This window comes from Empidonax traillii, unplaced genomic scaffold, assembly GCF_003031625.1.
Source record: "Empidonax traillii isolate 1590-97213 ecotype Southwest subspecies unplaced genomic scaffold, ASM303162v1 scaffold12:size2584012, whole genome shotgun sequence".
NCBI classification, from domain to species: domain Eukaryota; kingdom Metazoa; phylum Chordata; class Aves; order Passeriformes; family Tyrannidae; genus Empidonax; species Empidonax traillii.
The window spans coordinates 1,827,051-1,852,650 of record NW_020955205.1 but is presented as its reverse complement, the minus strand read 5'-3'; the positions used below and the strand labels follow the sequence as shown (position 1 = coordinate 1,852,650).

Genomic DNA, 25,600 nt, shown 5'->3' with positions numbered 1-25,600 from the left:
GACAGAGCTCATGGAGTGTTTGGATGATCCTCTGGGGCACCTGGTGTGACTCTTGGGGATGGACCGGTGCAAGGCCAGGAGTTGGACTGGATAATCCTTGTGGGTCCCCTCCAGCTCAGCATATTCTGGGATTCTGTGATATACATAAAATATATAAAATATATATAATAACTTCACCAAGATCCTTGAAAAGTTCCCTGGGGGAGAAGGAAAGAGGAGGGCTGACATTGCACAGCAACAACAGTAAGTGGTGGGAATGCACCCGCCAGGCCAGGCAGTGCCTGGTACCAGCAGAAGGGTCACAAAGGGGGAGGTTTAAATCCCTCTAGGAAATCTGACTGTTCCTGAAAACGTGAAATTTTCCAGGTCCTGCTAACAAGAGCTACAAATTACAGGGAGCAGGTTCACTGCTCCTCCAGCAGCTCTCCCAGAAAGAGGAATAACATCCCCACCACAGTGCTCCCAGACATGATCAAAGAGATTTCACTTGATGGGATGAAAGCCAAGATCAAAGGAGGGTCCTTGGGCTTTGGGACAGGCACCTCCAGACAGAACCAGAAAGCAGGAATCCATATTTAAGGATTATCTTTGTTCTTGCTGCTTCTGATTCTTCTCTGGTTTAAATGATTACCCCAAGTAGAGCCTTGGTACATATTAATCCCCTAAAAACTTACAGTGCCATGACTGTTAAATTTTGGTTTGTTTTAGCCACTGTAGAACAAAAAAGGAAACGGAACGTTCACACATAATTATTTCAATTAAAGCCTGAACTGTAACAAATCAGCGCTTGTCACACATTGCCTTGAAATCCTTCTCACCAACCCTCCCTTCGAGGAACACCAGCTGAGTGGCCTCATTTCACAGACCCCAAATGACACCATAAAGCTCATGGTGCATCATTTATCTTCTATCAGCTTATTCCCAACTCTTTTTCCCTGGATTTTTGGAGGTGGCATCATTTACTGTGAGCACAAGCTGTTCTGCCAACGTTTTCTCTTAACATGCAATGAACCCAGTGTGTGGTTCCCATTCCTCTGCCCCTGCAGCTGGAACAGGAGAAGGGAGTAACACAGTCCAGGCCACGGAAGGTTTAAGTTGGATATTAGGGATAATTAGGGACCCAAACACACAATCAACAACCCAGATCTCAAATTTTTCAACCATTGCTTTTTGAAGCAATGGGTGAATGGGAAGAGCTGAGAGGAAACTCCTGGAAAAGCAACGTATGGAGAATCTAGGGTGGGTAGAGCTCACCTACACGTGGATCTCACTGGCAAATCTGCTGGCTCTGTATCAGCTAATTTCTTTTCTCTGTTGAATTGACAAATCCAGACAATTTCTGGGCTGGAATGCTCGTGTTAAGGGAGCTTCCCAGTCTGACCATTCCCGAGACTCGCTGGCAGTCACCCCCCAACATTCCTCAACACTGGGACCCTGCAGGCTCTACAGGGTCCTCTCAGGCACATCCTGGGGTTGTTGGGGTGTCCTGTGCAGGGCCAGGGTTGGACTTGACGATCCTTGTGGGTTCCTTCCAACTTTACACATTCTGGGATTCTGAGAAAATTTATTCTGAGAAAGGGTTGTCAGGCATTGGAAGGGGCTGCCCAGGGCAGTGGTGGAGTCCTCATCCCTGCACTAAATGGTCTAAAGTTGTCGTGATCGGCATCGCATTCGGGCCACCTTAAAAATAGATCAACTTCTGGAAACATCTTCTGCCAAAAGGAACAAGGGGAAGACAGACTTAAGAATTAAAATGTCTCTTTGAAGTGTTTTGGAACAAGGACTCACAGTTCCAGCAGCGACAGGCTGTGTTTTACAGGCGGGAGAAGATATAATCTCAGAACCCCAAATCTGCTCAAATTAAAAGCCTCTGTAAAACACATTTGTACATGTTCGGTAGATTCATAAGAATTGAGATTATAAAGTCACTAAATGCAGGAGCACATCCTCTGTCTGCTGCTGCCCCCACAGCACCCCCCAGCCCCATGCCAGGCCAGCATTCCCTGCTCCTGTCATCCTGAACTCAGCTGAGGTTTGAAACTCTGACTTAAGGTCTGCTTTTGCTGGAATTTTTCAAAATATTTGGCGGTAAACAGAAAATCCAGGGAAAGAAGAAGGGTTAAAATCTTCACCAAGTTTATACATGGAAAACTACAAGATACTGAGGGGTTGGAAAGTGTCCAGGGAAGAGAACGGGTCTGGGGAAGGGGCTGGAGCACCAGGAGCAGTTGAGGGAGCTGGGGGGACTCAGCCTGGAGAAAAGGAAGCTCGGGGGGACCTTCTGGCTCTCTCCAACTCCCTGACAGGAGGAGGGAGCCAGACGGGGGTCAGGCTCTGCTCCCAGGGAACAAGGGACAGGATAAGAGGAAACAGCCTCAAGTTGTGCCATGGGAGGTTTAGGTTGGATTTTAGGGAAAATTTTTTCATGGCAAGGATGGTCAGGCATTGGAACAGGGTGCCCAGGGCAGTGATGGAGTCCCTGTCCCTGGAGGGATTTAAAAGCCCTGTGGATGTGGCACTTGGGGACAGGGGTCAGTGGTGGCCGTGGCGGGGCTGCAGCAATGGTTGGAGTCGATGATCTTAGAGGGCTTTTCCAAACTAAAGGATTCCATGATTCCAAGATGCCCAGCTAACCTCTGACAGCCATTTTCACATGATCTGCTGGAATATAAAGTTCCCCCATGATCCTTGTTGGATTCAGTGTTTACATTGCTGACTAACCCAGCACTGTCACTGCACTGTCACTGCAGAGACCCAGGTTCGATTCCCGGTCGGGGCCCCTCCCCGGGCAGATGGAGCTCGTTAGCCCATAAGGCAATCCATCTACATCCTGAGGACCTCGCTGCCACCATCCAAGCGTGCTTGGCCCCGGCAGACGAACCTCAGGATTAAAGGGTGGGCTCAGTTCCGCGCACACTGTGTCTCACCTAAAAAATCCAATGCGCAGGTTGGAAGGTGGAAAGACCTTCCCCCGTTCTTCGTTCGCGAAGAGACTGGCCAAACCCAGCACACAAGCGAGAGCAATAGTTCAAATCTGAGCACAAAACTAGAATACTTGTAAATTTTTCAGACTAGGGAGAATAAATAAAGCCTGAGAAGAGAAGATGGGTGGGAACAAATGCTGAAGGGCCTGGAAAGGTAAAGAGCACATAATTGCAGAAATATCCCAGAGCCTGCACACCCCAGGTAGAACAAGGCAAACAGATCCTGCTGAGTTGGACTCGATGATCCTTGTGGGGCCCTTCCAACTCAGGATATTCTCTGAGGTAAAAACCATCAAGATGACACTGGTTTTAGTCACACAATTCCATAGTCAAGAGGAACATTCCCTGGAGTGTGGGTTCTACTCACCAGAGTGATACTGAAACCCAAGAGCCAGATTATTTCATCAATTCCTCAATTATTCCATCCAATCACCCCAACCTTGGAGCAAATCTGGAACAGCAACTGGTCTCTCACGTTCAGCTTTAAACATTTTTGACCCAAAAAACCCCATGGGATGAAGGGCTCTTGTGACCAGCATAAACAACCCCCCTAAAATTTTGTTTAAAAAGAGCCTGCCAAAAATAATTGACTGTTTCTGTGCAGGGCGTTGCTCAACACGGAGACTCCGAAAATCAGAAGAAAGCAAAAGCAAAGCAAAGCTCATCCCTTTTGTATGCCTTAGGAATTAAATCAATCAATGACGGGTAAGAATAATTCCAAAGGGGGATTTATGAGACAGTTCCAGGTCCCTAAAGGCTTCAAACATCTCAGCTCGTGGAGAGGTTTGCCCATCTTCCCTCATGGCTAATGTGAGGGATGAGATACTGATGCAGCAAGGTGGGGGGAGGGATATTTGGGTATGGGCAGCTCTAATGACCAGTTCATCAAAAAACCCATTAATATTACATTTGAGCAGCCATTTATACTTTTTAGTTTGCTCAGAAGGGTTCCTGAGCATCCCTTCACTGCTGCCTGCCCGGCACAGGTAGCACCGCACACTCCTCTGGGAGAGCGAGGCAGGAAAACCCAAAACCCATTTTGCACTCTAAAAAATGCCCTTTGACACTCAACCCATTTGGGGTCACTACCATAAAAAATGCAACTTAGGAGGTGGGTTTAGACCCCAGTTCCTGAGCACAGCCTCGGTTAATGAGAAGTGGACTTAACGAGCACAGTTGGAAAGTGAGTGAGCACCAAAACGACTTAGAGCCCTAATGAGGATTAAATACCTGGGGAGGTTATTAGCTCTGACAACCCTTATCCCATCTCCCAGCGTTATGCAAATCTGGGCACAGCCATAACGACGTGTTGAGCGACTCCACCGGGCAACGTGACCAGACTTCAGCATTTCTCAGTCAACGTAAGGCTGTTAAATCCCAATTTTTCACTAGGGGACAACACAGATATGGGAGCAAGGCCAATGCACCCACTCCAGATTTTCTATAAGCTATGGGTATTTGAGAAGGGAAGGTTTGGGACCGGAAAATTCCTTGGATATAGAAGAGAAGATTTGTTAGAAGACAACCTGACCTGCTGCCTTGTTTTAGCCCAGCAGATGACTTGGTGATTTGCTGTCAACTCCACAAGACTTGTTGGCCTTTTCTTCCTCCAGTTTCCCAGCCTTTTCCCTGGAGATTCTGTGTGTGTACCTCATGAGGGATGTTACCCCCATTACTTGTTCACACTGGGTAAACCCATCGCCAGCATTCCCTACAAATGCAAAACTCCCACCCGTTCTAAAAAATCTGCCTTTACAAGCAACTCTCCATGTAATTTTTCCAAGGAGAACCTGCAATAGCTCCAAAAATCCAGCTGTTAAACAGCCACAGGAACCATCTATGGACTCTTTCTCTCCTGATGACCCAGCAGCTCCTCTGGAATGAAGCCCTGTGTGCCGGTGTTTCCTGCCCTCCAGGAGGAAGACAAGCAACAATTCTCCTTTCAGACCCCTATCAACTCACACTTCACAATTAATCCCAGTAATTCCAGGCTGGTCAGAAACTTACCAGGTGTGGAATTTGCAAGACTTGGTGCAAAACATAAAAACAGAATTAGTTCAGTGATTTAAGTCAAGTCAAGGCACCACAAAATACCTTTCCTGCTTCCATGGAGCAGAAACAGAAATCACTCTTCCCTCCAGGAAATCAGATCTGAGCACAGGAAGAGAGGAAATATCCCCTTTTCCTTTAGAGCCTTCGATGGGCTTCCTACAATTTCTATACAAGGGTGAAAGGTGCTTCCAATGAAATATTCAGGGAAGAAAAAGGCAGCACTAAAATTCTTACTCTTCAGGAAATCCCTCCAAAACCCTCAATCTGGATATGGATTTTCAGCGGCTCTCTGGGAGCCTTATTTGTTTGCTTTCCTTTTAAGACATGAAATACATTTTTAATGCGTTCCCCTAGGAATCAGTTGGCATTTCTGCTCCCAGGGATTTGGCACTAAAGCCCAGGAACCTGTTGATACCCTGCCACAGAAATAATTTAGGGAGTGATTATCACACACAGGGTTGATTTTCCTTAACATTTGATGGCTGCTTTAAAATCCTTATCAGCCACTCCCATTTCCCCCCCCATTTAATCTCGAAGGTGAAATTTAGCTTCATAATTACATCTGTACTTACTGGAACACAAATGTCTCATTCCAAGATGACTCAGAGGACAAAACCACATATTAATACCTACTGAATTTTGCCATGGTATTTACCTAAGATTTTCAGCTGAAAATCTCCCTCCTTCCATCGCTTCTGTGGGTTGAAGTGCTATATTTAATTTCCAAATAGGGGGAAAAATCAGGAAAAAAGTGTATTTGTTTTCTTCTTTGCCTCAAACTATCTATTCGCCAAAAAGTATGCTGCACGTAGGAGTAAAAAATGAAAGACAACAGTTTTTACTCTAAAAAAAAAATCCACATTTACGTCTTTTTTTAAAGATACAGGTATTAGCAAAGCTTGGCCAGTGTGAAGAGGAATTTTCTGAGATTAGAACAAGCAAAACCAAGAGCAATTCAAGCTCTTGGATCTCCTAAAGGGATCTAATGACCAGGAAGAGAATCCAACCCCTCATTCCCAGTAAGCCTTGGATGTGCAGTCAGTTGGCAACAGTCCACCAAGGCACAATGGTGATAATGATCATCATTAATTAAGTGATTAAATAAAGTAGATTCAAAATACACTTTGATTTGAGTAGAGTTTAGGGGTGCCAGATACTACTGAAGGGCTCATTCGGAGGAGTGGTGACCACATGGACGAAAATACTACAAAAATCTCATTTTTCTCTCTGACACTGTTATTGCTCCACAGGGGTTGGAATAAACCACATAGGGAAGGTGGTTCCAGCCTGGCTTTGTAGTTGTAGGGAGAGGAACAGAGCTGAGGGTGGTTTGTTGGGACTGTCACTGCTGTTCTGAAATGGAGCAGTGTCTAAGGAAGGGAGAGACACTGCGAGAGCTAAATTAGGGAAGGAGCAGAAAATGAGGGGGATGGTGAGGAAGGAGAGTAGCACCACAAACAAAACCTGCCACCACATCTACAGCTCATCATCAAAGCTGAGAGAACACTGCCGGGTCGGAGAAAAAGGAGACAAAAACCACTACGTGGCTTGAATTAGGCAAAGTCTAAATCCATCTACTGGTCCTATTGCAGGTTTTAGTGCCTCACTTACAGGATCAGAGTGGGTTGGGTGGGAAGGGATGTTACAGCTCATCCAGTTCCCCCCTTGCCATGGGCAGGGACACCTCCCACTATCCCAGGTTGCTCCAAGCCCCATCCAACCTGGCCTTGGACACTTCCAGGGATGGGGCAGCCACAGCTTTTCTGGCTAACCTGGGCCAGGGCCTCACCACCCTCACAGCCAACAATTCCTTTCCCATATCCCATCTAACCCTGCCCTCCAACAGTGGGAAGCCATTCCCCCTTGCCCACGCTGTGGGACCAGCCCAGGGTGTGGTTGGTTTTGGGGTCGTGAGTGCCCGTGGATGGATCTCGGTGAGTTTTTCATCAACCAAAATTGTTCTCCCACCAGGTTCATTCCATCGAGTGGGTCCCAAGTCCCCCAAGTGTGTGCACATGGAGAACTGTGGGTTCCTGCTGTCCCACTCCCTTCCCATCTGTGCCTGAACGTGTCACAGTCAGTTTGATCCACAGCAATGGACTGAGTAGCTTTTGTGGTTCTCCTCTGGCTCATGGGACATGGGCTGAGACAAGCAGGATTAGGGTGTTTTTTTCTTTAAACAGAGGCTTAACACCCAGAGGAAAGTGCTCTTGCAGGATATCAGATTCTGGCTTAATCCCTGTCTTGGCATTCAAGAGCGTTATATCATGCTCGGGCTGGGGAAGGGTGATGTCATTTTCCACACTTGTATTTTATCTTCACATCATATTCAAATCCTGTCATTCCCCTGGGTGCTTTCCCTAGGAGAGATCCAACCCTTAACTCACCACTCAGCCTGCAACAAAGTTCTATAATGATTTTTACGTTCGATTAAAGGAGGAGGAAAAGTAGTTTTAGAAGCATCAGTGAAAGAAGAGGGGCAAAAAATACAGGTTTTCATTTCTAACAGCAAGAAAAAAAGAGGAAAAGTTCATTTAAAAACAGTACAAACTTTCCTGCAAAGGCTCATTTTGATGCTTTGCTTCTACAAATGTACCTGCAAACTCTAGATTTTAAAAACCAACAAAACCCCAAAGTCCTGCACTATCCCTGGCTCCTGCCACATCCTGGCACAAACCTTCCCCTCTCCCCCTGGAGCCGGGAGGCAGTAGGGGTGTCCTGCCAATGGATTTCATCCAAGAGATGCAAGTGACGATGATGTTTTCCAGAACTTACGGGTGGATTTTCCAATGAGAAAAAAATAGCCTGGAATGTCACTCCCAGATGATGCCATGTCGTGCCCCAACACGACACCCAAACACGGATTTTGTCACCACACCGGTTATAACGTTCTCAGATTCACAGGGGGGTTTTGGTATCAGTTTCCAACTTTAGGTATCAAACACCTCCTTGTGCTTTCCCTTCTCCAGGACCCACTTCCCAGTGCCTTCCATGACCACCTACCTGGGACTGAGTTCCTGGTATCTTTACAATCACCTGCTTGGACAAAGGTTCCTCTCCATTACTCAGAGGTACTTTTAGGGGATTTCCCTAACCCTGCCAACACCCTTCCCAAAAAACCGCAACAGGACGAGTCAAATCGATGCATTTATTGAATGACAACCTTCCTGTGTCAATATATCCAGGCTGACAACTGAGTCCTTCAGAGCTTTGTTTACCTGCTATCCTAGGAGAAGACAAACCACTAATCACTAATTATAAAAAAAAGTTAATCATTTTAAAAAATATAACTAAAACCAGTTTGAATATGTTCACCATGTGTCCATCCTGCTGGCCAAGGGGTGACCAGGGGAGGGGGGATTCTGCCCCTCTCCCCCCTCAGGTGAGACCTCACCTGCAGAGCTGCCTCCAGCTCTGGGGAACAACAGCACACGAACGTGGAGCTGCTGGAGAGAGCCCAGAGGAGGCCACGGAGCTGCTCCAAGGGCTGGAACCCCTCTGCTCTGGAACCAGGTTGGGAGAGCTGGGGGTGTTCAGCTGGAGAAGAGAAGCTCCAGGAGAACTTAGAGCCCCTTCTGGGACCTCTTTAGGGCTCCAAGAATGCTGGAGAGGGATTTGGGACAAGGGATGTAGGGACAGGACAGGGGAGAATGGCTTCCCACTGCCAGAGGGGATCCCATTGCCAGTTAGATGGGATATTGGGAAGGAATTGTTGACTGTGAGGGTGGTGGGGTCCTGGCCCAGGTTGTCCAGAGAAGCTGTGGCAGCCCCATCCCTGCAAGTGTCCAAGGTCACGTTGGATGGGGCTTGGAGCAACCTGGGATAGTGGAAGGTGTCCCTGTCCATGGCAAGGGGTAGAATTAGATTTCTTGAAGGTCTCTTCCTACCCAAACCATGCTGTGATTCCATGATCCTCATGCTATTTCACATACAATCCTAATGAAATGGCTTGTACTAATATAATTCCTGAGGAATAACATGGGAAGTGTCAGTGTGCTCCCGCAACTGCCTTCTCCTAACTCATCCTCCTGTCATATGGATGGAAATTAGGAAAATAAAGTGGAAAACCTCAAAGGAGAACGTCTTGTGTGAGTGTGTTGAAGACACACCTGTTGCGTCTCACTGGTGGCTGTGCAGGTTTGGAAAAGGACAGGTGGGAGACCCCAATTCCATCCCTAGAGCCTCCTAGTTATGTTCAGACCTCATTTGAAGTCCCTAACATTGTTCTCCTGCAACTGACTGTCTGATCTGCTGTGGTTACGCTTTTCACAAACAGCCCCCAAGTCACAGTCAAGAGCAAAGGGAACCAACACAAATCTCTTTAGCAATTTTCCCCAACTCTCAGCTGTGGAGTCACCTGGCTCCAGACATCATCCTCCTAAAAAGATTTCAGTCACAGCCTTTGGATTTGAGCAGAGGGGTTAGAAAATGGCACCTGTGACAGATTAAAAGAGAAAAGGAAAGAAAACACCCGCCCTCTCTTTCAGAAAACAAGACTGTGGTTCCCTCTGAGGAGAGGAGAGGATGAGAGGAGAGACATGGGGATCACCCCCACTGAAAGGGTGCAATCCTGAGCCCACCACAGAGCTGCAGAAGTTCAGACCCAGTAGGCAGCCAAGTTGGAAGGGTCCAAGGTGACAAAAAAGAGTTTTCCTCCACCCTTGTGCATCCAGAGCCAGTTGTACCAACAGCACCAACTGAGCTGTGGTCCAGGCCATGTTTTCAGAGGGAACCCGGGACATAAATCAGTTAATAAGTTACACAGTAGTAGGACAAGTTGTTGTGTGACCTGATGTGAGGGGGAACCTGGAGGCCCCTTTAGAGCAATTTGCTCAGTACTTTACAGGCACAACACACCGCCAGCCCCAACGAGGCATCCAAGGCACCACCAAAAATAGCACTCGAACTTCTGTAAGCAAAGTCCTGCCTTTCTACTGGCCCTTCCCAAGCAGAGGGACATCGCAGAAAAACTTGTTCTGCCAGTGCATCAGCGTCATCAGTACAGGCTATTTTTACCCTTTTTTTTTTTTGGCAAACTTCCTCAAAGGGGAATTATTTCCCATCACACCTCAGCTGTCACCGCTGGAGAGGCCAGGGCTGTGCAGCACACCCTGCCTAGCCACAGAGCTCCTGCACCTCCTCCTCCTTCAGCCACTGACAAACAGCCTCAGGTTGAGAAAAAAAAAAGTCAACCTAAACTTAATCAGGATGGGATTGTACACAAAAAACCCCATATTCCAAGCAACTGTACCAAAATGACATCCCACGTGGGAAGAGCTGACTCAGTAACCCAGGAGTGGTTTGTTTTCATTCCTTGAAAACTTTTCGCATGATCTTAGAAATTTCAGTAACTAAAACATCTCAGTGAAATTAAAGTGCCTTTTCAGTAACCAGATGTAATTAAAAGAATCTTTTAAAGGGTTGAGAATGGATTTAAGGATGGGAAGGCAGCTGGAGCAGGAGGTTGATTCCAGGTAGAGTAGGTCATGGAAAGCCAGTATTTCCCTTCCTGAAGTCCTGATTTTGGACTTTGTTAGGAATCCTGAAATCCCAATGTCTTCCTTGTTTTTTCCAGGCATTAGTGCCAAATAAATACCAGGAACACAGTTAACACCCAGGATTTTCCACGATGGCACAGGACACATGACTGACAAGAACAACTTTGGTATATGAGGATATGGCTGCCCCATTCGTGGAAACGTCCAAGGCCAGGCTGGACAGGGTTTGGAGCAACCTGGGATAGTGGAAGGGGGTGGAACGAGATGGGTTGAAAGGTCCCTTCCAACCCAACCCACTCTGGGATTCTATGAAGATCAGCAGGTTTGGGAGATCCTCAGAAATCAACTGTTAGACCAGATCCCAGACCACCTCCCACACATCACTTTGTGGGAATGTCAGGGCAGAGAATCATACAGTAAAGTGAAAAAATCATGAAAACAGGATAAAAAACGCCTGCACGTTGATGAAAGGATGCTGCATTCCATGCAGGAATTCCATGCAGGAATGCATGTAGGACACCAGTGACAAAACCACTACTCATCTCATCCCTATTGCATCACCAGGCACAGGGCAAAACGAGAAACCTCATCCCACAAAAAGGTTTCTTTTGAAGTTCTACCCTCTCAGGTTGCCCTGAGAAGCTTGTTTGCCTCTTCAAAGCTTCGTGAGGTTTCAGTTTTATTCCCTGACTATTTTTCTGTTAATTCCGAGCACACTCATCAACAGTAGCTCTTCAAAGGGATCCTGCTGAGCTCCTCACATAATAACCCGTGGTGACAATGAGTCTCCCAAGCTAATGGGCTTTGGGATAAGTAGGTGCTTCCAGCAGTTTTGCCACTTTCTATTCCATTAAATGCCCTCGTGCTTCAGGACTGACAATTTTCATCCCACTTTCTTCACGCTATTAATTATTTTGTCTCGTTCTCATTTTTTCTCCTCTAATATTTTCAGGTTTGGGATTAGTTGCAACTGTGATCTCTCCCTTTGTTGTTTTTTTTTAACATCTTAGGCAATGTTATGCCATTTAGCCTTGGAACTCCATTCCTTTTCCCTTATAATGGTCTCATAATGGTCTGATCCCTTAAAAGGCATCAGATAGTCCCACTACAAGGATGTAAGAGAATGAAACATCAGCTCTTTTCTGTAATGAAACACTTTTTTCCTTTCATTATGCTCTGCTCTGCTTGGCTTCTCTATCTTGTGTCTCTGCCAATTAACTGTGAATGTGCTGAAAAGTAAATGTTTATGTGGAAAATTCAATGTTCTCCCTGATCTGAAGCCCCAAACACCCCAAATAACCATCCTGTGGTGGTTATTCCTGGATGTGCCAAGTGTTTTGTGTTCCTTGGGAAAAACTCATCCCAGGTAAAGAAGGTCGGGGTGAAGGGACACTTGGTGACATGAAAAAATGGCATTGAATGGTTTTGTGGTACCAGAAGGGACAGATGTGCCCACCCCACTGCTCCTGGGCAAAGGTTCTCTCCTCTCCCCTTCTCCCAAAGGACACAAACCCAACTCTCCTCACATTCCAAGAACTTTCTCTGGGTCAGCTGAGCCAGCACAGATCCAGGGACAATGAAAGGACAAGGAAAGCAAAGGCTGGCAGGAGACCTGGACTGTCTCCTCCTGCCTTCCTGTCCCACTAAAAACACAGATTAATGTTCGTCACCCCCTGTTTGTTTCTGCACACCCCAGATTTTCAGGAGCCTGAATGAATATCTGGGTTTGCAAATCTCACCTGAGCTGCAGCAGCTTTCCTACCTAGTCACAGGGTGATTCCACATGGACCTGCAGCTGCACCTGTTTATGCAGAATAAAAAGCCTTTCACAGATTCAGTGGCAGTTTGGGTGCTCTGCTCATGGAAGAGTTTGATGATCCTTCCACAGCCATGTGACCACCTGCACGGAGAGTCAGCTGCTAAAGAGCACCCAGCCACCTAAACACGGATATGATCCCAGGATTCCAGCACGGTTTAGGCTGGAAGGGACTTTCAAGATCATCTTATTTCCCTGCCTGCCATGGGCAGGGACACCTTCCACTAGACCAGGTTGCTCCAAGCCCCGTCCGACCTGGCCTTGGACACTTGCAGGGATGGGGCAGCCACAGCTTCTCTGGACAACCTGTGCCAGGGCCTCACCACCCTCACACCCAACAATTCCTTCACAATGTCCCATCTAACCCTGCCCTCTGGCAGAGGAAGGCCATTCCCCTTGGAGGCCTGTCCCTACATCCCTTGTTTCAAGTTCCTCTCCAGCTCCCCTGGAGCCCCTTTAGGCTCTGGAAGGGGCTTTCAGGTCTCCCCGGAGCTTCTCTTCTCCAGCTGAACACCCCCAGCTCTCCCAGCCTGGCTCCAGAGCAGAGGGGCTTCAGCTCTTGGAGCAGCTCCGTGGCCTCCTCTGGACTCGCTCCAGCAGCTCCAAATCCTTCTGCTGTTGGACCCCAGAGCTGGAGGCAGCTCTGCAGGGGGGTCTCACCTGAGGGGGCAGAATCTCGTTCTCACCTGCTGCCCATGCTGTGGGATCAGCACAGGAGACATGGGGGGGTTTCAGGGCTGCTGCCCAACATCTGCTTCTAACCGGACACACACCTTAGTTCCTTCAGTTCCTTTGGGATTTGAGATACCCATTTTCCACTTACAATTATGAACAAACAGTAAGTTAAATACAAGGCTTGTTTATAGTGACACTCATCACATCAAATACCCAGCTCCCAACAGCTTTCCAAAATTAAAGGAACAGAAGAATCAGGTCAGTTGTTGCCCAAGAAGTTGTCTCACATCTTTTATTTCCCTTCTGTTGTGCAATTTCCCATCAGATTTCTGCTGGAAGTGTGAATTAATTCGTTAACTAACCCTTAGGGATAAAATGTCCCTGAGCACAAACGGCTGAAAATTATAAGGATCTGTTAAAAAGTATTTTAGCAAGAAAATACCAACACAGTTATATTGAAAACATCACGGAAACAATCTTCTTTTTTCTGGAGGAATGTAAAAGAGGGTTCACTAACAGATGTATTTACTTTGATAATGAGTTTTTCCTCATCAGATGAAGAAAATGGAAAAAATGCAGAAACTGGTGTATGATGGTTCGGACTTGGCTCCCTGCCAAATGCCCAACCCCCCAGTAGCAGCCCCTCTCTTCCCTCCTTTCTATTTCCCCCAGGGCAAAGGAAAAAAACTATGCAAATTGAAGAACCCGAAAATCAAGCTAGTTATATAAAAAAAATATATTTTATGTATATTACAGTTAAGATGCTATGTACACAGCAAATGGGAATCCAAACACCCCCCGAAGGGATAGGAAAAGGGGAAAAAAGGGACAAAAGGAAACAAAAAGGGACACTGAATAGATACGCACAATCAAACCCGAGAACTAGTAAAATAACTAGTAAAACAAATCTCACCACGTCCCTTAGAAAGCAGGATTGGCAGACACTGCCAGCACTCTCCAAGCTTCCACGTGGCAGGTTAGTGGATGCTGCAGGCCTCAGCCTTAGATAAGCGAGACCAATGCAGGGATTCACTGTTCCCGAACTTTGGCAGAAGAGAAGAGAGCGAAGGCCGCTTCTCCCCTCTTATTTATACCACGATTTACATAAAAATCGTATGGAATACTGGGAACACTGCCCCTTCCTTGGTTACAAACTGGTAACCAGGGAAGGCCTAGATTAAAACCACCTCATGGTGAAAAACAGAGAAGTAGGTGACGGAAACCAGGCTGATAAAGGGAACAGAAGGGATGGAAACAGGGTGGGGATGGCTGAGGAGCTCGGACACAGGACTCTTCTCCAGCATGATGGAAAGGGGGAATGGAACCACCAAGCAAGACTGGATTTGAGAGAGGTAAATGACTGTGAGTCAAGGCATAAACTCATGGCCTTGGAGCCCTTCGGCAGAGAGGGAAAAAACCGGAATTCCTTGAATTATTTAGAAGCAGGAAGACAGACGTGGCCCAGGAGGGCAGATCCTCACACAGATTAAGAGGGTGCTCAGACTACAGGTAAGATAAAGATTTTTAACAACCCCCAAGGTTTCTACCAAGATTCGATCCAATGCTCTGCTCCCCTGTTGTCTGCATGTTTCCTACCAACCATCAGTCGAGGCACTTGGTATTTATCTGGGGTTTTTCTTCTGAATACTTGAATTGGGGCTTATGAAACTTCCCTACCTCTCTAGAACTTAAAAGGAGTAACACATGAAAAAAAAGCCCAGAGTCTGGAGTTGGGGGGCACTTGGAGAAGGACAACAGCAACCCACAGTGGGCGTTATTTACAGCCGTTAAAATCCCATTTTCCCCAATTTCACCCATGTGCCTGCTATATTTTACATTATTAGGGAGAAGGTGACTGTGGCTGCAGAGATGCCCAGTGTTTAGGGCAGATCTTAATCCAAACTGTCCAGTCATCCCTCATACCACTGATGGCTCTAATGCTTCCGCAGCCTTTTCCAAAGGTCCTTCTCACTGCATTTGATTTGCTAAATAAGTGGACTTGTCCAGCTCGCTGTTCCCAAACACTCCACTGGGATTTCTCTGGAAACCCATGGACTGCTCCTGGCTCCATTAATCCACCATCTCACTCCTGATAAAGACAGTGGCAGCTGTTTTGGACACCGACCCAAGCCCTGAGAACACAAGTGCCGCCTTTCATGTCTGTGCAGCCTTTCCCTCAGTTTATCTACAGCCCAAAGCTCCTCAACCTTCGCTCCCGCCCAAACTGCGCCGGCGGCTCAGACACTGCATTAAAACCCCATCCAGCTGCTATAAAAGGGAAAATGAATGGTTGCAGGAGCAGCTCTGGGGCAGATGAGCCAGCATGGCTCAGGAGATAAGAGGCAGCTGCCAGAGGTAAAGAGAAGCGTTATTTATGGATGTTCTGCTCTTGCTCATTGGAATTTCGGAGGCGCTGGAGATGCAGCTGGAGAGCTACAATCAAGCCCATGCTTGTCATCGGTGCCACAGCCTGGAGAGCAGTGTTGTTTCCCTTCAGAAGCAGGACTCTCCTTGACTGCCTTCCCCTTCATTTCTGAAATTGCAGCAGCGACAGGGGAGCGTCCTCAAACATTAACACCACGGTGAGACACCACCTCTTAAAGGTTTACTGATGATTTAAAAAACCTGTTGGCATATTACCCTTTGCAGGGTCTTCCTGAAGAACCACATGCTCCTTCCATAATCCTGGGAATATCCCAAGGATGGGCACTGACTACCCAGCAAGAAGCAATAGATGGCACCTTAAAATGGGAGTTCAGTTCACAACCATTTATCTGCTCCTCCCTGTGACCCTGCTCGAGTAGGTGCTGCCCCCACACACCTCATACCTTCCTGGGTGAGATACAGTAAAATGAAACCTTAGTTGTGTCGGGAGGAACTTGCTCAGCTGAACATGATGGCACCAGCAAGTGCTGGCACACAGGAGGCACTGGTTTTGCTTTCCTGGAGTTCTGTCCTTGTGAAAAGTCCCTCTCCAGCCTTCCTGTAAGCCCCCTTTAGGCACTGGAATGGCCTGAAGTGATCCACTCCTTGGATCACACAGCAGAAAAGTTTTATGTAGGCAAGACTACGAAAAGTCCTGACTTGGTAACAGAAACACAGAGCTGACAAAGTCAATATTTCTGCACAACTCAAAACCAGCATGTTAGTCCTGGAGGCAAAGCCCAACATGAGTCCAAATCCATCAAGAAAAGTCATAAGTGAAAAAGAACAATATCAATAAAGGGCCTGGAGGGACAGGACAAGGGGGAATGGTTTTAAGTTGAAAGAGGGTAGATTTAGTTTGGATATTGGGAAGAAATTCTTTCCTGTGAGAGTGGTGAGGCACAGGCTGCCCAGAGGATCTGTGGCTGCCCCATCCCTGGAAGTGTTGAAGGCTAAGTTGGATGGGATTTGGAGCAACCTGGGATAGTGGAAGGTGTCCCTGCCCCTGGCAGGGGGTGGGATGGGATGAGCTTTAAGGTCCCTCCCAACTCAAACCAGTCTGGGATTCTCTGAGGTCTGTCTGCAAGTGATTCCTCACAAGGACACTTTGCCCAACCACTTCTACCCAGGCACCAAAACGTACCAGAATAAAACATTTAGTTTTACCTAAATATTGAAAAGATGAGCAAAGCAAACCCAGGAGAAGAGTCTGGTGTCAATTCACAACTGCCAGGAAGGAGAACGTTTCAAATGAGTTGCCAAGTCCTCAAACCACTGTTTCCAAAAAAAAAAAAAAAAGCCCCAAACCACAGGCCCCTGTTTCAATCAGAGCACAACAACAAGACAGTGAGGAGCAGCCAGCCAGGAATGTGACATCACTGCAAATCCCACAGAGAAGCTTCTCTGGGTGCCGGGGGCTATGGCTCGGGAAAGGGGAAAAGTACAGTAAAAGTCCAGTCTCAGCTCTGACCCTCCAAAACCCCAAAGGAAAGGATTCCTCCAGGCCAACTGCATCTCCTCTGCCCACTCAACACTACTAAGAGGGGGGTGACAACTGTGACAGCAGGACCCTGAGGGTGCAGATGACTCAGGAGCCAGGCTGGGAGCATGGAATGACCACACTCACATTAACCATTCCATGGGAAGCTTTCCTACTTGGAGTTGTCGTCCACATGTACTCCAATTCTGAGGACAGGGGTCAGCAAATCTCAGCCCCTGTGCCCAGCACAGAATGTGAAACACTCTGGTGTGGAGCAGATGCACAGAGGAATCTCATCAAAGCTGAAAACCCCATCCCAAACCCAAGGCCTTAAGGCTTTCTACATGGAATCCCAGGCTGGTGTGGGTTGGGAGGAACATTTAGGCTTGTCCTGTTTCACCCCCTGCCATGGGCAGGGACACCTTCTACTAGCCCAGGTTGCTCCAAGCCTCGTGCAACCTGGCCTTGGACACTTCCAGGGGTGGGGCAGCCACCACCTCTCTACCACCTGAAGATTGGTGGATCCAACGTGCTCTTCTTGATGGTGTAAACAAGCAAGGATATGTCCAAGGGACACTTTCACAGCCCTTTTTCTGAGAGCCACTGCAGTACAGTCATCCAGACAAAATCTCCTGAAATTTTCAGTGCATCAAGCTGTGAAAAAACCCTCCAGCATCTGAAAAATAAAGAAGCAGCTCAATACACCAGGAAAGGCAGCTGTCTGTGAGGTACAGAGGTTGTGATGGGACAGTCATGTCTGAAAACCCTCAGAACCGCAGTCCTTCCATCCCTTTGAGCCAACTCTAATGCTCTTTTGTTAAACACACAGGAAGAATAACCAGCCCATTGGTTTCCAACAGCCCAATGAGTCATGAGTGGGGATTATCAGACATCAGTAGTCTTTGTAAAGTCCCAGATGAATCCCACTCTTCCTTCCTGACTGAGATGGATCTGAATTTAAGTCCCCTCTCCTACTCCCCGGGGCTAAAATTTGGTGGTCAGGATGCTGGTATTGGAAGGAGGTGAATACAAAGCAGGGGTGGTGCCCATCTCTCAACACAATTCACAGCTTCTTACAAAATGATTTCATCACAGAGATTCCACCAACATTTCCCAAGGGAGCCTGGTGCTTCTCCCACCACAACACACCCTGATCTTTCATTTCTTCGACTGGATACTACTGGTGACAAAGCTCTCTAAGTGAACACATGACATTTGTGAGCAGTGACAATGCCAGAAACATTCTAAATAGCAGTTGAGGAACTCATGATCAGCCATTTTCAGTCTCAAGAAGGTTCTTTGATCTCAACAGAAAGAGCAGCAAGGTAAGACTGTTTGCAGCTGTTCCAATCCAAAGCAGCCGTTGGGCAGCAGGGGAGGGGGGGATTCTGCCCCTCTGCCCCCTCAGGTGAGACCCCCCTGCAGAGCTGCCTCCAGCCCTGGAGTCCAACAGCAGAAGGAGGCGGAGCTGTTGGAGGGAGTCCAGAGGAGGCACCAAGATCAGAGGGAGCAGCTCTGCTGGGAGGAGAGGCTGAGAGAATTGCGATTGTTCAACCCGGAAAAGAGAAGGCTTTGGGGTGACTGAATTGTGGCCTTCCAGGACCTGAAGGGAGTTGACAGGATGGAGAGAGACTATTGACAAGGGCTTGGAGGGACAGGACAAGGGGGAATGGTTTCCCACTGCCAGAGGGATATTGGGAAGGAATTCCCTGTGAGGGGGGTGAGGTCCTGGCACAGGTTGCCCAGAGAAGCTGTGGCTGCCCCATCCCTGGAAGTGTTGAATGCCAGGCTGGACGGGGCTTGGAGGAACCTGGGATAGTGGAAGGTGTCCCTGCCCACGGCAGGGGATGGAATGAGATGATCTTTAAGGTCCCTTCAAACCCAGGCCATTCTATGACTCTAAGTAACCTCCAGCAGAAGGGTGGTCATAGAGTTCTACACTTTTCTAGCCATTTTTTCAAAGTCTGTGCCCAAGATACAGGAAAAGAAAAGCAGGAACACCACATCCACTAAATATCCATCACAAAGACACTGCTAAAGCCTCTGTGTGCCCTTTGTTAGGGGAGATTCAAGCCTTGCACAAAGGCAACAATTACCTTTTAAAGATAAAAGCTGGTAACAGTTGCTGAGCTGAAACACAAAATCTCCAAAGGGGAGAAAAGATACTTTTTAAATCTTTTTTCCTGTAAAAAGGAGTCAAAATATCTCCAGCTGACCCCGGACGACACACCATGTGTTGAGTTCTTTGCAACACAACAGGCTGCTCTCCCAGACACTACTCAAGACGTTGCAAATTCTAACAGGGAGCTACAACAAGGGGGAAGGGAAGGACCAAGAGTTGCGAGTGCTCAACGGCCTTAAACTGGGGGGCAGGAGAACAGGAGAGGCAAAACAAGGAGCTCAGCAGAACAGAATTTGTGTAATCTGGGGAATGTAAAAGGAAAAAGAGGTGTTTCTGTGAATAATCCAAAATTCCTGACAATCCTATTTTGATCACACGTAACTGCCCCTGAGTCTGGGAGCAGCTGGTGGGGCTGTGGCTGCTCCAAAGCCCCACAGAAGGTTGTGAGGGTCTGAGAGAAAGCCAATGGGAGTCTCCTATGGAGACCCCTGCTCCTGCCACATAGGAACCAGCACTAAGGTAGGCTTTGGAACCCAGGAAAAATGTCCTGGGGATCTTGGATCCCCCCTCTCTGCTGTGGGATGAATCGGTGCTGCAGCTCAAGGAATGACACGTGGAGATTAATCAGAGACACTCAGCAACACCCAACTGTGCTTTGAAGAACTCTTACACAGCCCCAGGTCATTAAACCACTCCAAACCCATCAGAGTAAAGTGCAAATCTTCCAGGAGCAGCACAGAAGGGAAACCAATCCTTTTCTAAATTCATCCCCACGTTATTTTCACCTAAATAAATAAAAAACCTGAAAGAAAACTCCAAGTGTACAACTTAAAGCAATGAGTTGCTTTTTGAAGAATCAACATCGTGTACTGACCTCTGCTAGTTTGTATGGCAAGATCAGCTTCTCCCCCACTGTCACTGTCTTCCTGGTCACCAGGGCTTCAAACAGCATCTCTTCCTTCACCTAAAACAAAAATACTGATGTTAAGGATTGTTTCAAGAATCATTTATTTTAAAACTCAGTTTTTTTTTTTTAAAAAAAGAGAATACCTTTCAAGTTAAAAAACCTAAAGTTCTGCATAAAGGTTTTCAAATTTAAAATTTACAAGTGGAATTTTTAAAAAAAAAAAAGAAAACACTTGGCAGCCCTTGCAGAGTTAAGGTCAATGGATAAGAACAAGGCAGCCATTGGGAGGAGACAACTCAGCATCAGAAACCAGACACTGTGGTGTCCAAAGAAACCTGATTTCCTGCACTTCCAGCAGTTCCCACTGGTTTCCTTCCTTCCTGCTGCAGCTCCTCCCTCCTACACTTTTTGTTGGTAAAAAAGTTCCCTTTCTAGCACTGTCAAGACAAAATCACACAAATTATTCTATAATCAACCAAACAGCATCATCAGTTTAAGAGATAACCAAATGTTTGGGGGGGGTTTTGGGTGCTTTTCAGGGTGGAGAGGAATTAGGAGGAGCAAGAAACCTTTGGAAAAGCACCTGAGATTTACTCCCCAAAGTTCCCTGGTGAGGTGACAATCCCTAATCAGCCCTCACAGGAATTGGCTTGCAGAACAAAACTCAGTTGTGTAAACAGACACTGCAGTCAACAAGTCAGCAGTGCCCACAAATGAAGTGGTACCTGCAAATTTTGGGAAAAGGCCTCTTTTCCAGCCAGTTTCCAGCCCCTTTCATTTTGACACACCCTGGAGGAACTCAGCAGGTGCCCTCTCTGCCAGGATAAATCAGTTTTGGATCCTGACCAATCTTTGCTAAATTCTCACGACCAAAAAAAGAAATTGTTCTTCTGGGTGAAAATCTTGGGGCCCAGAACTTGTGGATATGGGTTGGTACAGAGATGACATTGCTTGAGAAGCTGCACTGAAGTCTCTCCTCCCTGAAGGACTCCATGCAGACCCCAGAGCTGCTCAGAACATCTCTGATGAAGACCAAACCCCACATTCCTGAGGCCACCCAAGGCCACATTTTTATCACAGGGAAACAATCTATGAAAATGGGAAACTTTGTGGTTTAATCATTGGACTCAGTGGACTCAGAGGTCTTTTCCAACTAAAACAGTTCTCTGATTGGATATACTTTGACTTATTATTTAATCCAGGAATTAGGCCCCACAGACTCCACAGGACACACAGATCCCATAAGCCCCACAAGCCACCATGCCCCATAGACCCCACAGGCCTTACAGGCCCCATAGGCCCCAGAGACCCCACAGACCCGACGGGCCACTTATTCCCCATAGGCTTTAGAGTGTCAATTAGTATGAAGAGGAATTAGTGTGAAGAGGAAATGCAAAGGGACCAGTGGAACTCCAGGAATCCCACAAACCATCACAACATGTTGTTCTGTACAAAAATCTATTTCTTCCAAAAACACCACCCTGGGACTCTCCCTGAGGAACTCCAGGGCATTCCTATAGAATTGACTTCTGAAGCACCAACTAACAAGAACTTGTTGTTGTGGAAAGCAGAAGACATCAAGCCACCTGTATCTGATGTCACCCAGCAAGGTTTTTATGTCATTGGAAATCCAGTGTCAACACCTCGAAGTTCATCTCATGAGTGCCCAGGACAACTCCGGAGCCTCCAGTTCCCACAGTCTGATTTGACCTTTTAGAATCAAATGGGGAAAAACATAATCCCCTGGTTCATCCAGAAATCCATAGCAAGATTTCACACTTGGTTCCTACTCCTCTGCATCCACCAAAATCTGTGATTTGAAAATTTTCGTCTCTGGGGGCAAAGTGTGGATGCTTTTCCAGTAGGTTGTGACCATGGGACCATCGGCTGCTCTCCCTCAACTGCATAGCTTGGAGCTTGAGTCTCACACCATCCCTTATCCCACTTCAGGGATGTGCGAACACGCAGCCAGCTCATCTTAATTATCCAAGGCACTGAGCAGAGGGGTGTCAGATGGCTCCTAATCAAAACAGTCCAATGAAATATCCCTAAACAGCATAAACACTTCCAAGTCCCATATTTGTCAGCAAACATGGGGATTTTAAACAACTACCCACACCACACCTCACCATCCGCAGCTCGTGTCCAGCCTCGTTTCCTTCTCAGCTTTCAGAACAGATGAGACTTGCGGATGTGGATCCTTCATCTCCTGGCCCAGAAGGATCACACTGAATCATCCTCTCATAGAGGAACACACTTGGCAAGGATGGGAATGTAACCCCTGCCTCTCCCTGCATCCCCGTCTGGGATTACCCCCCAGCAGAGCTTGATCTCAATTCCTTTGTTGCCTCGGAGCACCAATGCCCGGGGCACGGCCAAATCAGCCCGATTGTCACTGAGGGTCCCAGCAGGGGGTACTTGGCTCCTGACGCCAAGGAGGAACCACTGGAGTTTTCCAAAGATAAACCTGATGACTAAGGACACCTGGTGCAGCTTCCCCATCGCCTACACCCAACTGTTCCTCCTCCAGTAGGTGTGACCCACTACTAAACAGGGATAAACCCCACTGGAGCAGAGGAGCAAAGCAGAGAACATCCCTTATTCCTTCGCTTTTTCCCTTGGAAGTTTCACTCCCAGGTCACTTGCTGCGGATCTTTGCTTTCTGGTGCTGAAGGGCAAGTCCTGCTCTCCCTCTCAAATATGGCCTGAAGGAGTTTACGTCTTAAATCTGCATTTTGTCCCTGTAATTAAGATTTCAGTGCCACACGCGAGTGGAACCAGCGCCAAGGGCTGGACGGGCAGAGCTCCACGACCCAGGGAAGGATGACCGGCTGGGAACGCCAGCGGAGCACGGCAGGAACAGCCAGGCAAGGGCTGGGCTGGAGCCAAAGCAGGCAGGGATTGCTTCTCCAGCACTGCTGGGCTGTTATCTTAGAGCAGCTGAAGGAAAATGAACCGTTTCCAACTGGACAGCAAGAAAACATCAGGTTTTGTCTCTCCTCCCATATTTGAGAGAGGGATTACAGGGCTCAGGGCTCGTTCAAAAGCTGCCTGGGATGGAGTAACAGCAAATACATTCAGATTTCTATCAGTTTTTCTTGGAAAAGAGCTGGATCTTTTCTTCAGACTTTCTTTCAAATAACCAGAGAGTTAGAAAGGACCTGAGGGAGCGGCTGGAGCTGTGTCTGGAGAGGTTTAGGTTGGATCTCAGGAAAAGGTCCTTCCCCCAGGGGGTGGTTGGTCACTGAACAGGCTCCCCAGGGCAGTGGTCACGGCCCCACAGCTGACAGAGCTCAAGGAGTGTTTGGACAACACTCTCAGGGACAGGGTGGGATTGTTGGGATGTCTGTGCAGGGCCAGGAGTTGGATTCGATGATCCTTGTGGGTCCCTTCCAACACAGGATATTCCATAATTCTATGAAGTTCTCTGAGTCAAGTTCTGGCTCAAATCACCTGATGAAGATGAAGATGTCCCTGCTCATTGCAGGGGTTTGGACCAGATGAATTTGGAGGTTCTTTCCAACCCAAATCATTCTGTGATTCTACAAAACTCTGTCCAGAAAATGGATCCAGAAGAAAAAGCTGGATGCAAGCACTGTCTGCCTCGTAATCCTCACCTCCCCAACTACTTTCCAAGATGTTTATCACATGAGGAGCAGGACGTATGTGGGATCCCTCTGGGAAGCTGAAGACGGTTTTTTGGTAGAAGAAGAACCTGAGCACATAAATCTCCCGTGGAGCCAAACACAAATGGCCTCGATGCACAGGGAGATCTGGCAAAGTTAATTGAGAGCACTTGATAATTTCTATTAACCTTTCTTTGCATCAGAGCTGGCTGCTAAACCCACAAACTGAATATAAAACTGCTCCAGTGAGTACAGACAGCATTTACCTCCTTCTCCAATGGAAATAATTTCCTCTATTAGTAAACATACAAGAATTAAAGTGTTCTTGCTCTTCTAATGGCAAAAAAAAAAAGTCTCTCTTAAGCTCGACCAGATCATTTCTAAGAGATTGTTTTTGCTGATAAACCCCCACATGAGCCTTTCCAGGATTTTCCCCCAGAAGCACAGCAGTTTTGCCTGGTTTTCCCCAACCTTCCAGGATTTCTGCAGAGATATTTGCAGTGCTTGCACAGGACCCCACGTCTGCTGGATCCATCAGGCAGCCTTGACATCACTCCCCAGCACGGCATTTCAGCAGAGTTTAAACAAAGGCCGTGAAAAACCTGCCAAAAGCATCACATAATCCACAGGCTATGTCTATTCCTGACAAAAAAATGGAATCAGGGGTTTACTGTAAATGAAACAATGATCTGCAGAGTCTGGCCAAAATCCTATATTGCATTTTGCTGCTTCAACAAATGCTGGGCTGAATGGTTTAATAAAGCAAAAACATGTTGGATGGGGTGCTGGCATCTAAGAAAATGCAAAGCCAGGGCAGGTCATCATCTCCTCTCAGATTCCTTCAGAAAATCTCTGTATTGCTTCATTTTATAGGGACACAAATCCTATTATCCAAAGGGAAGATGGCTGTGCAGTGGTGTTACATTAACTGGTGAAGCAGGGAAATTCCCCCAGTTGTCCTTGGAGGTTCCAACACAAACCCAGCTCACAGAATTTGGGCCAAACTTCCCTTTGGAGAGGGAAAACCACCTTAGTTTTGCCTAAGTGTCTCATTCCAGCTAGGCTGTTGGTTCCCTTCTGCCACTTGAAGGCCAACACTCCATCAGAGCCGTGCTTGGCCAACCCAGCTCCTGCTTCTCTGAGCCCTTCCACCAAGTCCAGGTGGACTTTTGCCTTCTCTTTTCCACGTCAAATCCTTGACTGAACCAATCCAGTGAGCCCTCTGAGCATAAAAACCAAGCCAAAACTTTTCCCAAAATAAGGAAGTATGGGATCACAGAAGAGGGGATTTCTCCCATCACTTTGTTTTGCTCCAGATCGTCCCAGCAGGCACCCGGTGGCTGCAGGAAAGCAAGTCCAACTCTTTGTCAGCTCATATTATTTCTATTCTGTGATGATTTTCCAGTCTTAGCGAGCAATGCCAAGACCTAGGGAGGGGATTAACAACTTTTTTCAAGCCAATTCATAAGTTTTAGCAACAATGGGGAAAGCAAAAGTGTTCTCTGTGCAGTGACCACAAAAAAAAAAAAAAAAAAAAAGAAGGATAATAAAAGTAATTACCAAAATGAGACAAAATACAACGTGTCAAATGTTTCAATCAGTATTTTTGGTGTCTGGCTGAGAAGAAATCATTACACTGAATGTGGAGAGTTATAAGCAGCCAGCTCATGAGTAAAGTGGGATGGATGGTCTTTGTAATGGTGCTTCATCTCTCTGAACCCTTTGGTTCTCCCTTTTGCTCAAATCTGAATAAGCAATGATATCTGTTCAGGTCTAAAGAAAAACCTGTCCTTTCAGAAAAGAAATCAACTCAGAAAATGGGATTATTGTCTTGATTTCAGTGGGTCTGTTGAAAAGTTTACGCTTGGAGGCAGCCAGAGTCTCCAGAGCCATGGATAAGTTACCATATAATGCAAATTTAAGGAGAAGTAACACCACTTCCCCAAACCCAGACATGTATTTCAGCAGATCACCCCTGAGATCTGCACTGCCCTGATTAATTACAAGCATTTTATG

General features: G+C 47.1%; 1 protein-coding gene across 7 annotated transcripts in view; it reads right to left on the bottom strand.

Moving 5' to 3' along the window:
* The window catches only part of MYO9A (myosin IXA), a 168,372-nt gene that overhangs the window by 68,008 nt on the left and 74,764 nt on the right, over positions 1-25,600 (bottom strand). For all 7 annotated transcript variants that reach the window (XM_027889155.1, XM_027889197.1, XM_027889171.1 and 4 more), the window contains one exon: positions 19,926-20,015. In XM_027889155.1, coding sequence (XP_027744956.1) covers positions 19,926-20,015 — 90 coding nt within the window. The remainder of the gene's footprint in view (positions 1-19,925; positions 20,016-25,600) is intronic.